This window comes from Aquarana catesbeiana, linkage group LG02 (genome assembly GCF_042186555.1).
Source record: "Aquarana catesbeiana isolate 2022-GZ linkage group LG02, ASM4218655v1, whole genome shotgun sequence".
Lineage (NCBI taxonomy): Eukaryota > Metazoa > Chordata > Amphibia > Anura > Ranidae > Aquarana > Aquarana catesbeiana.
This window is the reverse complement of record NC_133325.1, coordinates 358,279,199-358,293,527: the sequence shown is the minus strand read 5'-3', so window position 1 is coordinate 358,293,527 and position 14,329 is coordinate 358,279,199. Positions and strand designations below refer to the sequence as shown.

The 14,329-nt window shown below is 41.5% G+C and overlaps 1 protein-coding gene across 6 annotated transcripts in view; it reads left to right on the top strand.

Moving 5' to 3' along the window:
- The window catches only part of GTF2IRD1 (GTF2I repeat domain containing 1), a 161,609-nt gene that overhangs the window by 72,212 nt on the left and 75,068 nt on the right, over nt 1-14,329 (top strand). For 5 of the 6 annotated variants that reach the window (XM_073615035.1, XM_073615036.1, XM_073615032.1 and 2 more), the window contains 3 exons: nt 6,485-6,616; nt 11,419-11,560; nt 13,241-13,387. In XM_073615035.1, the coding sequence (XP_073471136.1) occupies nt 6,485-6,616; nt 11,419-11,560; nt 13,241-13,387 (421 nt within the window). Of the gene's footprint in view, nt 1-6,484; nt 6,617-11,418; nt 11,561-13,240; nt 13,416-14,329 lie in introns of those variants that run through there. The other variant, XM_073615037.1, reaches the window with a different exon arrangement.

Here is a 14,329-nt window from a genome sequence, read left to right as displayed (position 1 = left end):
GGAAGTACAGGAGGCTGAAGAAAGTTAGAACAATGAGTCCCTGTGGTTCCAGGAGTGCAGTTGTTCACAGGGGATGGCTGGGAGGTCTCACAGGAACATAGTCAGTCGGATGTGCAGATGAGTCAATTCAGGCTGCAGGCATAGACATGGTCAGCAAACAGGCAAAGGATCGGTTCAGGCAACAGGTAGAAATGTGGTCAATAAACAGTCCAGGGTCAGTAGAGGCAGCAGGCAGAGGCAACACTGCACTGGTGTGGCGGTGATCAGGAAAATTGTTGCTGGCTGTACTGGTCTGGTAACAGTGACCCTGGGGACTAGTGTGGCAGCAGTCAGGAACACTGTTGCTGACTTACACTGGTCAGATGACACTGGGACTGGTGTGGCGACAATCAGGGACACTGTTGCTTGCTTACATTGGTGTGGTGACACTGCAATTGGTGTGCGCGGTGACCAGGGACACTGTAACTGGTGTGGCAGTGATTAGGGAGACTAAGACTGGCGTGGCGATGATCAGGGACATTGTAACTGGTGTGGCAGTGATTAGGTACGATATGACTGGTGAAAAAAAGGAAGATTAAGGTCTGGTGTGACCCCTCTGACACCTCCATCCCTAATAGTGCACAAAGAAACAAGAAAAATAGCCCTGGGACTTTAGATGAGGTGAGAGAGGTTTAGCCAATGTCCAGAGTGAACACTGAGACAAAATCAATTTATTCATTTCAAAATGTTATGTAACTGAGCGGTAACAACAATGATTGTGAGTTACCAGGCATAATAGCCAATGTACACAACACAGATGAACGTAAATATACAAAGATTTATTACAAATGTTATACATCAATGAGCAACAATAAAACTTGAAAATTGCTGGGTCAGTAAGTACACATACAAAATAAGATGATAAAATGTACATACATGTGGACAGGGAAGTATGTAAACATAATGCAGACATCAATAATACCCAGCATGTACCGGCATAAAATAAGCATCAATAAAGCCCTATGCATTTCGCGAGACCCTGCTCGCTCTTCAGGGGCGGATGCATGAATGTTGTATCTGCAATGTAAGTAATAAGATCAATAAATGTATGTGGTTGGTAAATGGGGGCAGATGGAATGGTTAGCAAGAGAGGCCTGATGCAGAGACCTCATACTTACCGGAGTCTGAGATGAATCGCCAAACGCTGGATATCGAGATGGCAGCAGTGTAATGCATCCAGCTCGGGAGCTGAGGAGGCGGAACAAAACAAGGCCACAATAGGGGAACATCCGGAGGATCAGCACGGACTGGGTAGGGGTATTTCTCACTGCGGTCTCCACTTAGCCCCTTAACATTGTGTCTGGAAAATGTCTGCAAGGATGCATAATTATCAGAGGGCATCATAACTGCAAAATTAACTTATTGTATAGGGTTCTAAGCTTTAATTTATATATACATAAAGATGTAAGTGAGTGGATTAAGGTTATAAGAGTATCTTGGTATGAACAAGCTAACTGAGATACGGAATATAGTAAATGCATGAATGCATGGTTATAAAACTGGTATGGGCAGAGAGACTACGGGGCAATGTAGAATGATATAGTATTACATGTGTATAAAAACAATGTAACAAACCCAATGGGTGTCAGGAAAGTAAAAAAGTTGTACCTCAATAGGAGTGAAAAACATCCAATGGTTGTCAGTTTGTTCTTAGAGATGTGACCGCTCTATCCAATCGCCAAGTAATGAATCAGAATCCCAGCCGTGCTGAACGTCCAGATATACCCACAAGACCCGGAAGGCTACACCCCCAGCATCATGTACGGGCGGTGACGCATGGGCGTCCAAAAGACATCCACCATCAAAGGGGGGTGCACAGATGCAACAACCACCCAACCGTCCGGGATGACCCACACAGCCCACACCTGAGTTACCTCAGGGAGACGTCAGTGTATGGGCGTGGAAAACATGGCGCCGATGTGCAGGTGGCCACCCCCGTCACAGACAGGAGAGGACAGCAAGAGATCAAGAACAGAGCTCCCCTATGCACATCGCAGCCCCCGAGCTGGATGAAAACCACTGCCACAAAAGACCACCAGCGAAAGGGGAACAGCTCAGCCCAGCAAGGCCCCCTGGGAGCAGTATGCAAATATAACTGGCCAAAGAGTGATAACACACTAGATGTAATATGGACAAAGGCTAATGGTAACAACAGACCAGTGTGTGGGCTGAATGGGTGTCTTCCACCCGGGTTCAATCAAAAAAAGGAAGATTAAGGTCTGGTGTGACCCCTCTGACACCTCCATCCCTAATAGTGCACAAAAAAACAAGAAAAATAGCCCTGGGACTTTAGATGAGGTGAGAGAGGTTTAGCCAATGTCCACAGTGAACACTGAGACAAAATCAATTTATTCATTTCAAAATGTTATGTAACTGAGCGGTAACAACAATGATTGTGAGTTACCAGGCATAATAGCCAATGTACACAACACAGATGAACGTAAATATACAAAGATTTATAACAAATGTTATACATCAATGAGCAACAATAAAACTTGAAAATTGCTGGGTCAGTAAGTACACATACAAAATAAGATGATAAAATGTACATACATGTGGACAGGGAAGTATGTAAACATAATGCAGACATCAATAATACCCAGCATGTACCGGCATAAAATAAGCATCAATAAAGCCCTATGCATTTCGCGAGACCCTGCTCGCTCTTCAGGGGCGGATGCATGAATGTTGTATCTGCAATGTAAGTAATAAGATCAATAAATGTATGTGGTTGGTAAATGGGGGCAGATGGAATGGTTAGCAAGAGAGGCCTGATGCAGAGACCTCATACTTACCGGAGTCTGAGATGAATCGCCAAACGATATGACTGGTGTGGCAGTGATGACAGACAGTATGATTGGTGTGGCAGTGATCAGCGAAATTGTAACTGGTGTGGCAGTGATCAGTGACTATATGACTGGTGTGGCATGATTAGGGACAAAAAGACTGGTGTGGCAGTGGTGATCAGGGGCACTGGGGCAAGAGTGTACAGTGATCAGGGACACTGTAACTGGTGTGGTGGTGATCAGGGACAATATGGCTAGTGTGGCGGTGATCAGGGACACTGTGAGTGGTGTGGCGAAGGTGCAGTGATATCAGAGTGGCTAGCCATTGTACCTGCTTACAGCCACAGCAGTACAATGTCACCTTAGTGTAAAAAAATAAATATATATTATATATTTTTTTACATCCTGCCACTAGAGCAGTGCAGTGTTGCCATAGTAACACAGTACTACTGTAGGGAAGTAATTGGAATTATTATTATTATTATTTGTGCACTATGATCGCCTTTACAGCCAAGATAGACATGTTTCTAACAGTTCTCTACAGTGATAGGCTGTGATTGGCCATAGCTATCACATGGTACAGGGAGGTGGTGCTTGTACCATGTGATTGGTCACAGAGATCACAGTAGTTCTGAACAGCTGTATAAATGGCAGGCATCGCTGGTCACAGCGATCATATGATACCAGGGTGGAGCACCGCCACTCAGTACTTGGATTTGTGTTCCGTTCCCTGGGGGAGCGCACAGAGCACAGATCTGGGAGGACGTTCGGGTACGTCCCTCCAGATTGACACCTGTCGAGCAGTTAAAGCTGAATTTAAGCTGAATTTAAGGAATGTTGGCCACATTGTAAAAAGTGCAGGCACACTATGAGTTCATGGCATAGCATGGCATCTCCTGAACTTATCTCTGTTATTTATATCTGACAGGTTTATGGCTCTGCCAGAGCATACACTGATACTCTGAGCTAAGGGAGAGGAGAGAGAGGCATACAGAGGAGCTATGCACGCCCCTCCTCTCTGCTGCCCATTCAGAGAAGCCTTTGTATTTTGTAAATGAGTTCACATAATACAAAGGCTTCTGTGATGTTGCAGACATAGCAGCAGCTGCAACAACTCTAATGTTGAAGATGCTTAGACCTGAAGCATCAGTGTCAGGCTTCTGGAAACACAGCAGTAGCCCTTTTCCAGGAGTGCAATAAAACCATCAGATGTAAATAATAGAGATGAGCCCAGGAGATGTCATGCAGCTTCTTAGACTTAACTCGCAGTGTGCCTTCACGTTTTACAAAAAAGCTGAATTCCTGGGATTCAGATTTAAATTGAACGTTCCATTGGGCTTTAAATAAACAGACTTGTAGATGAATGAAGGAGACTTCAGAGACCTGGAACTTCCAGAGCAGGAAGAATGAATGCTGACCTACAGTATGTATCTGGTTCTTTTTTTTCACAATAAAGTTTTCTCTTCTGCGTTTTAGTTATTGTGATTGATCTAAAGCTTCTTTGGATCTTTCTCATCATTTTTTTCCCACAAATTGACTTTAACTTGCGAATAAATTGCTGAGCAGGAGATTTTAGAAATCATAAAATTAGCCCAGTATTGAATGAAAGAAAATCAAAGGCAACTTATTCAAAATGTTGTATACTAATCTGTGCAGACATCTGAGCTGCAAAGCCAATAAGAGATATAAAAACTACCACTGCCTCCAGGTATACATTTATTAAAGCATCATTAAATACTGCATATGCTTTTTAAATATAACTATAAACTTGAAATATTTGTCTCTGTATTAGCACTGCGGGACTGGGAGAGAGAAGAGCACTACTGTTAGCCAGTCATGCTTTATTACACTACGTGGTGATGTCATGACCTAATTAGTGTTGTAATTGCCCAGCTAGTAGGCCAAGGCTGCCCATACATTCATAATTTTTCTTCATTCAACCAGCAAGTTGAACGAAAAAAAAAAAATGATCCAATTCCCCCATCCACACATTCAAGGTGGATAGGACAATCTCCCCAGCTAGGCTAGTGTGTTCTTACAGTGGGGAGCCTGCCTCGACGTCAGAATACAATGATTAGTGCTGTTGGCTATAGCTGGCAGCACTGATGGAGTAAAACCCAACAGGCTGGTTGTACAAAAGTCGAATGGTAGATCGACTTCTTTAAAACCAGGGGGCCCATGCATGGATCGAAATTCGGCAAGTCAGAGCAGAACTGTATGAATTTCAATCCATGTTTGGCTGGTTTAAAAGATAGTCTGTGACTATTTCAGTAAATGTAAGATCCCTAGTTTATTTTAGCAGTTAAAGAGAAGCTCCAGTCTCCTCCCCAAAATTTTAAATACAGCAGCTACAAATACTGTAGCTCCTGACATTTAATATAAGGACACTTTCCTGTCCAGTGATCCAGCGATGTTCTCACCCGAACCTATTCTTCAATCGGCTTCAGGTGCGGGCGCCGGCATCTTAGCTAAGGGAAACCGGCTGTGCAGCCTTCTGGCTTTACAGCCGATTTCCTAATGTGCAGGTCGCGCTGCGCTTCGTGAATGGTCCAGCAGTCTTCTAGGACCTGTGATGTGTCCCAGAAGACTGCGGGGGGGTCGAACTTCTGCACGATTTAACCAGAAGTGGGAGCAAGTACCTGTCAAAACAAGGTACTCACTCCCCCCAAAAAACTGGTAAATGTGGCGGGTGGGGGGGTGCAAACAAACGGAACTTTCCCCTGTGGGTGAAGTTTTGCTTTAACTCATTTGTCTGTGCACTAAAACCTTGCAAAATGCAGTAATTGCTTTTTACTAATCAAATGTGGATGTTGTAGGTCAAATTTTTCCAGGCATCAGTACAATTGCTTTTCATTTTTATTTTCTTTTAATATTTATTTTAGTTGGAACTAAACAATACTATTTAAAAAAAAGGTTTTGTGTTTTTTTTTTTAAGCCAGATATATTGTCTATACAAAATATTGCATATGGATAGCATGTAGTCTTCTATCCAACAAGCAGGCGGAGCTTTTCATTTGCGCATGCTTTCCACTTTTCCACTTTCCAATCTGTTTGTTGTAAAAAAATCTGTTGCTTACGAAGGTCTATAGCTCAAACTTTAAAGTTCACATGGGTAATGTGTCTGTAAACTAAAGAGAATGCATTCTGGTTTTGTGATTATTTCCTTTTTAATATTTATTTGGGTTGGGACTAAAAAATAAAATTTATAAAATATTTTTTTTTCAAGTCAGATGTATTTGAAATATTGGACACGGATAGTCTTTTGACCAGCGAGCAGGTGAAGCTTCTTTTCACTCTGGAAACTATATGTAGGACAGTTACCGGTATAGGTAAAACAACACCAATTATTATGTTTATGTAGTGATGTTAGTGAAAGGCAATAAAAGGGAAAATTCATTGTGTAGGAAGCAGGATTATTCCATCTTTGCCTAGCACTTTACAATATGTGTCTAAGTGACACGAGCTGAAATAATCGCATTACTGGGAGGTAAAAGCACCAAGTAAGAAATAGAGCTACAGCAGACAGAGTAAAAGGAGTGTGTTTGGCTCATTATCAATCCTTGTTGCCTTAACCTTTGACAATTTGCAGAGAATATTCTCTAATAGGTAGTGACTGAGTGCATGGATAATGATATTAACACATCCTGATTTCATTGCAGAAGAATATGGCACTGGCAGGAAAGCAGTATGAAGGATCCGTGAACAACTCCAGACCCGATATGTGGGTTTCAGCTGTTTCTAATGGAAAGGATGAAATTATCACAAGCCTCGTGTCTGCCTTAGATTCAATGGTAAGAACCATTACCAGCATCATTTTATAAACATTATATGCATATATGCTTTGTTTTTCTTCAAACATTTTTTTAACTAAGAATGTTATTAACATCCAGCATGATATATGTAAAAGGATTGAACAAAATTAAGATAATGGTATTACTTAAAAGGTATAGGTGGATGGCAGCAGGTATACCATTAGCCTTCCATGTGTCAGGCCCCGTCTTGTATAGGTACAGATTTAGTGAAGAATTATGAGTAGTTCTTCTGGTTTAGAATCAATGGGTTTGGTTGAAACTATTGACTATTTTTGTATGCTTTGGGGGAGATTTACTAAAACTGGTTCACACAGAATCTGGTGTAGCTGTGCATAGTAACCAATCAGCTTCTATGTTTTAGCCCTCGTTCACACCGAACGCGTGTTTGAAATGAACTCATGCACAGCTACACCAGATTTCAAACCCTCATTTCAGTGTGAGTGTGGGGGCGATTTGAAAGACATCTGTGCAGGTTCATGCACAGATGTCTATTGAAATCGCCCCAAAGTCGCCAAAAGCAGCGCAGGAACTACTTTTGGAAATCGGTGCAGCGCTGCAAAGTCAGCGCACCAATTGGGACAGTGCCGTTGTCGGCAATAGGATGCATTTCGGCATGTCAAATTGCGCCGATGTGAATGGGGGCTTATTGTCAGAGCTTAATTGAACAAGCTGAATCAATTAGGTGAATATCGTACTTCCAAACACAGTTTTCATGCCAATAAAGGAAGTGATGTAATGTTTAACCTTTTAACCACATCTCTACTGGACACAGCCCTACTGTACAAAATCAGGTTGAACTTTCCAGGGATCATGCGCAGTTCTGTTTCTTAGGTCAAATCATCCAACTCTCCCATTAATGATATGAAATTTGGATGGTTTTCGTAGAAAAACCCAACATGTTGGATCAGTCAATTTCGGCTGTCGTACGAAAAAATCGCGTGTCGCACATACCACACTAACAATACAAAAAACAAACAATTTTACTTTCAATTTGTATTTTCATTTGAAATTTGCATCTTGTTTGGCCGGCATTAGACCCCTTTCACACTGGGGCACCTTTCAAGCATTTCATACTAGGCATTCAACCTAGGGGGCTGAGCGAAACTAAAGTGAGAGGTTGCCGTACTAACTTAGCGATGTTAGTGTGGTGATCTCTCCCGCTGTGCTATTGTGTTCTGATAGCAGGGCTGCCAGCGGCTGCCAGTGGCTGCCAGCGCTGATCGAATCCTGGTAAACTTCTCTCAGGCAGGCTGCTGTACACACTGGCCAAATGTCGGCCATTTTATGTTATAATTGCTGATACCAGCCAATATTCGGCCCATGTGTGCCAACCTTAAAGCTAATTTTAGTGTTTTACTAATTGATGTTGCCATTAGCTTACAATAGGGTTTGAGAGTTTTTGTGCAGAGCTCCTTAATCAGAGGACATTCCCACCAAATGTGTGTCATGGTCCCCTTCGATCTGTGGCATCACTAACATGTGTCTAGAACAGCTCGATAGATACGGTTTAAGACATTGGGTTATTTACACCATCTAGTTATCTGGTTAAGCTTATTTTCTTGTGTTTTAGTGGCCACTGCAATTTGTGTGTCAAGATAAAGCAACTGTCCCGTTTTTTTTTTTAAATATATGTTTATTTTGTTTCAATTTTATTTTATTTGTCTTGAACAGTGATAAGATTCTATAACATAATTTAGGATGGTTATTATTCCAAATAAAAGTAGTGAGTGTTATGAAAAAAGCATGGGGCTTTAATAGGGACTGTTTGAAAGATGTAAAAAAACGCATGGAGTATGTCCATTTTGAGAAAGTTGATCCTACTCAGCCATGAAAAATATTTGCGAAAATAAGGAATTAAATCAGTTCAGGTTTTGTTCAGCAAGGATAGATAATTCAGCAAGAGTTGTGTCACAAGTTGAGGGGAGATGAATCCCCAGATAGCATATAGAAGAGGAGTACATCTTGAATGGAAAATTATCTCCCAACTGTTGTAGCTGAGCTGGTAGTAGAGAGACATTTAAAATCTCGGATTTGGTGAAGTTCACCTTGAAGTTACTATAGAGACTAAAATGCTGAAACTCCTGAATGAAGAACCTCTGTCAGTTTGTTTTTCTGTCTCTACTAGGTAGATTTGTCTTGGTGATCATTGTTTTCAATACAGAAAATGATGGATAATTCAAAATGTTTGAATTGTCGCTAGAACTAAAGGTGAGAAGATCCTACAGTGGGGACACTTGTTCCAGTGACAGATATCCAAGAGAGGAACACTCTGTACTTTGGTAGAGATATTCTCTCCATGGAAGATGTCCTTATAGACGAATAACATAGGACTGAGCCATTTGCTGAAGTTGTCATGCACCGGAAGTGACCTGGAAATCGTTTGCTTTTTCTGGTTGGAGTGTTGTTTGCAATGCGCAATTGCTTCTACTATTTTCAAAACGGCTGAGGACAGGAGGTGGAGATCTGTATGATAGCGGAGGCCTGGTGACTCTTTGGAGGAGTTAGAGATGCTACTGTTACCAACCAATAAATATTACCCATGCTGTTTATGACTTCTCTTTAATCAGAGGGTCATGTACATTTGGTAAGCCTGCATCTTGCCACTATTGGTGAAGTTTTCAGATCTGCTTGGGCACCAGCTTTGGAAATTTGGACTGTTCTTTATGAATTTTTGGGCATTTTTTTTTTTTTAATATATTCACTTGCGGTGATTTTTATATGTAATGGCATTATTTTTTCTAATGTTTATTTAATGAATTTGCTGTTTTCGTATTTAATCAGTGTGATAAGGTATTTATTGACTTGCAATCTAGCACAGCATGGTTTATGCAAATATTTTGTAGTTAGAGAGATATATCCTAAGGTGTTTGCAGCTTGAGTAATTATATTTTTGTTTAAACAGATTTTGCACTAGCGCGCTTTTCTTGGTTGCTGCTGCGTCTCTGGGACAGAAATGAAAATTTATTTCCCCAATGGGATAGAGGGAGAAAAAAAATACTCTAATCAAAACTGAACAAATAAAAGTTTTGGTTATACATGCACTTAAACTGCAATGTAATCTGCAGAAACATCCAGGAACTGGCTGTGCTGTCTGATAGGGCATGCGCGGGGGTGACGTCACTGTGGCTCAGGCCACTCACAACGCTGGAGCCCACAAACCTGGAAGAAAGGCCAGAGAAAGATGTCAGCCCTCTCAGCTGTGACCGGGCTCTGCTGGAAGGTGCCTTCGTTTCAAGGTAAGTATTTCATAATGTGCTAGTATGCTATGCATACTAGCACATTATGCCATTGTCTTACAGGTTTTTTTTTTCTTTTTTCTTTATTCAGCGGTCCTTTGTCAGGTAAACATATACACTATATTGCCAAAAGTATTGGGACGCCTGCCTTTACACTCACATGAACTTTAATGGCATCCCAGTCTTAGTCCGTAGGGTTCAATATTGAGTTGGCCCACCCTTTGCAGCTATAACAGCTTCAACTCTTCTGGGAAGGTTGTCCACAAGGTTTAGGAGTGTGTCTATGATTCCCATAGACACACTCCTAAACTTTGTGTACAAAAAGTTTGACCATTCTTGCAGAAGTGCATTTGTGATGTCAGGCACTAATGTTAGACAAGAAGGCCTGGCTCGCAGTCTCTGCTCTAATTTATCCCAAAGGTGTTCAGGTTGAGGTCAGGACTCCACACTATATTGCCAAAAGTATTAGGCCACCCCTCTAAATCAATTTGTGGTGGGGGGATTATGGTGTGGGGTTTTTTTTCCGGGGTTTGGCTTGGCCCCTTAGTTCCAGTGAAGGGAACTCTTAAGGCATCAGCATACCAAGACATTTTGGACAATTTCATGCTCCCAACTTTGTGGGAACAGTTTGGGGATGGCCCCTTCCTTTTCCAACATGGCTGTGCACCAGTGCACAAACTAAGGTCGATAAAGACATGGATGAGCAAGTTTGAGGTGGAGGAACTTGACTGGCCTGCACAGAGTCCTGACCTCAACATGATAGAACACCTTTGGGATGAATTGAAGCAGAAACTGCAAGCCATGCCCTCTCGTCCAACATCAGTGTCTGACCTCACAAGTGCGCTTCTGGAAGAATGGTCAAACATTTCCATAGACACACTCCTAAACCTTGTGGACAGCCTTCCCAGAAGAGTTGAAGCTGTTATAGCTGCAAAGGGTGGGCCAATTCAATATTGAACCTTATGGACTAAGACTGGGATGCCATTAAAGTTCATGTGCGCGTAAAAGCAGGCGTCGTAATACTTATGACTATATACAGTAGTCTATGTATTTCAATTGTTTTGTATGGAGTTTCACCTTTAACAGGACTAAAGCTTTCAACAATGCTTCTTGGGTTAAGAACTTGCTAAATAAAAGGTTATATAATCAAAATACAAAACTCCTCAAAGGCTCCAAAGTCCCTGAAAGGCTATATTGGTTTGTCTGTATTCCCTGCTCCATCTCCACAGAGCTCTGTGGTGAATGTGGTTTTAATTTATTTTCGTATGAAATTCTTTGTAAGTGAAAATACAGATGCTGCTTGGGAGTTTAGGTAAAAAAAAATAAAAATAAAAAAACAACTAAAACATCAAGGACTCCACTACATACACATGCGGCATGAGAGTCTGTCACTTATGCACTTTCTTAGGCAAGAACATAATTGTAGAGAACAATGAGAATATCACTTAGACCAAATACTTTTTGTTTTAAAATAAGGGCTAATTAGTCCCAGGCTAGCTTTAGCAATATCTAATAATTACAATGTCTTTTTTTTTTTCTTTTTAGTGCACTGCACTCTCCAAACTGAATGCTGAAGTAGCCTGCATCGCAGTTCATGAAGAAAATTCATTTATCGTTGGGACTGAAAAGGGGAAATTCTTTTTAAACTCCAGAAAAGAGCTTCGGACAGATTTCCAACGGTTCTGTTGTAAGTTACTTTTACAAAGGATGTGTCATTTTTCTAAAGCGGAATTGCTGCCCAACACTAAGTAGTCTTAAAAATGCCCCCAACCCCTGCTACTTATGCTGACTAATCTGTGTAAAAAAAAATGTATATACTTACCTATTTTCAGCCTGGTCCGGTCACATGATCCGGCTTCCTTTTGTCAGTCAGCAATGGCTGCAAGGGAGAGGAGAGAGCGCCAAAAATGGATGAGCTATTAAAGCCTATGGGTGATATCACAGCTGCTGGATTTCCCGATTTGTCAATTGATCCCTCCTCTCCCCTGCAGCCACCAGGGATCATGTGACTGCACCAGAGCAGTCTTAAAATAGGGGTAAACAAGCAGTCATGGGCCACTGGCAAACATCGGGTTTGCGGGACCCGCGGGCACGCTAGGCGGCAAATTCAAAGGGACGTACGGATATGCCCTTTTGCCTGCCTGTGCCATTCTGCCGACGTAAATCGCTGTGCGGCGGTCGGCAAGTGGTTAAGAAATAAATTTCTCTCATTTTGTAGAGATTTCCTGTCCCTTCCTGTTGTATCTCCCAACAGCAAAAAGTTAACTGACAGCAGTTTTAATCCCTCCCTACTGTATGAAAAACATAAAATAAAGTTTTGGCTTTGCATACAGTTTAAATCTGATGTTTAGTCCTTTGTTTTTTGGGATACAGCACCAAGCACATTCATTATGTGTAATGCTGTATATCCTATTACCTTCAGGCAGCTGCTGGTTCTTGTAAAATCTTCCCCTCAGTGCCTCCTTCATAGCCGCCTGAGAAGATATCTTCAATGCATTGCATTCTGTGAATGGGCAGGGGAGATCCTGTCATTTAAAGCTGTTGTAAACCGCTGACATTATGAAATACTTACCTTAGAACAAAGCCCTTCCAGCGACGCCCGCTTACCACTGAGACGGCTGACATCTTCCCCCCCGGTGTTTCTTCTGGAATCGCAGATTCCAGCGCTGTGAGTGGCCTGAACCTCGATGACATCACTCCCACGCATGCCATTGGCTGCTTGCACTCTGAATATCTTCTAAACTGTACAAGTTCAGGAGGTATTCACAGTACCTATAGGTAAACCTTATTATAGGCTTACCTGTAGGTACAAGTGGTGCAACAGAGTTTATTATTTTTATTATTATTCAGGATTTATATAGCACCAACAGTTTATGCAGTGCTTTACAACATGGGGCAAGACAGTACAGTTACAATACAAATTAATACAGGAGGAATCAGAGGGCAATCAGAGGGCAATCAGAGGGAATCAGAGTAGTTTACAACCACTTTAACTGCTTCCCGTTCATAATAGTAATTGAGCAGTAATTAGGCAGACAGTGGTGGCTTATAACACTCACAGTGCCGCCGTAAAAAAGACCCTCAGGGTAATATCTGGTGGGTACAAAAAAGGCACTGAGAAGATTTTTGTAAAAAGCAGCAGCCTGCTTGTAATAGAATATGCATTATTACACATAACAAATGTGTTTGGTGCTGTATCATAAAAAAAATACTAAACTTTAGCTTAAAAAAGGTTTTTTTTTCTGTGAGATTCCTGCATTATGCATGCCCAGAATAGACAACTACATTTTCTGCTAGATCCAACTGCTCAGTGATCACTACATTTTCTGCTTACTAATCAAGTTGGTTTGTTTACTGATTTTTGCAGTGAATGCCCTCAGAAAGGAGCAGGAGAATGATGTTCAAAGGAGAAGCAGGGACTGTGCCTGGAATGTCCATCGAGTTTCGCCTGGACCCAGCTCGGATATTTACCTTCTCAGAAAGATGGTGGAGGAGATCTTTGATGTGCTTTACAGTAAGAAGAAAATGTGACAACTTTCTCAGTAAATAAGAGAAAAAATGTATACCATTTTATATGTCTCAGAATTCTGACTTTTGTTAGTTTACCCCCAAGTGTCCAAATTGCATTTTCTACAGTGAAATTTATGTTTTAATAATTTTTATTGAAGCAAGAGCAGAGGACAAAAAAACAACACGTACATCTTGTGTCGAACATACATAAGGTATTGAGTACAGCCATATAAAAAATGGAAACCTATGGTCCCATGACATACAGACAGGAGGTACACCTTGCGCATAACAATACAAGATACAATGCGCAAAAATAGTATAGCTCTCTAGCTCCAGGGGTCTCAAACATATAGGTACACCTAACGAAAACCTCAAAGCTTCGTTATACACAGGATTAGTACCCAAAAACAGAAAACCAGCATAATTCACAACAAAAAAAATCCTTGGGCGCCCAGCAGTCAGCAGCACCTTATCATGAAAGTACAGTATAAACAAGAAAAGGAGAAAAAGAAGAGAAAGGAAAGAACGCAAACAGAAAAGAAAAGAAACCCTAGGTTGAGGTGAAATTGTCGCCTGAGAAGATGTTATAGAGACATTCAAATAAACAGCCCACGTTTCCCAGATGTGTTCTCATGGAGCATAATCCAGGATATGCTTCACCATTTGCAATGAGACTGAAGGTAATTTCCATGCTCCTGCTATCGTGAGAAGAGCGAGGAATTCCTGGTGGAAATTCATTCAGCCATGCTATTTAAGGCAGTTGCAATAAGAGTAGACCAGTCACATGATAAAGCATGGAAAGGCCCTTGTTCCAGAATCCTCGGAAGCTGTCTGAAGAGGTATTTGGGTACATCTTAGCAAGGTGAGAGTGGACCAAATACCATCTAGTCAAGATCTTCAGGTTGACTTCTATCAAGGAGACATTCAATATCCCCCTGAAGGAGGC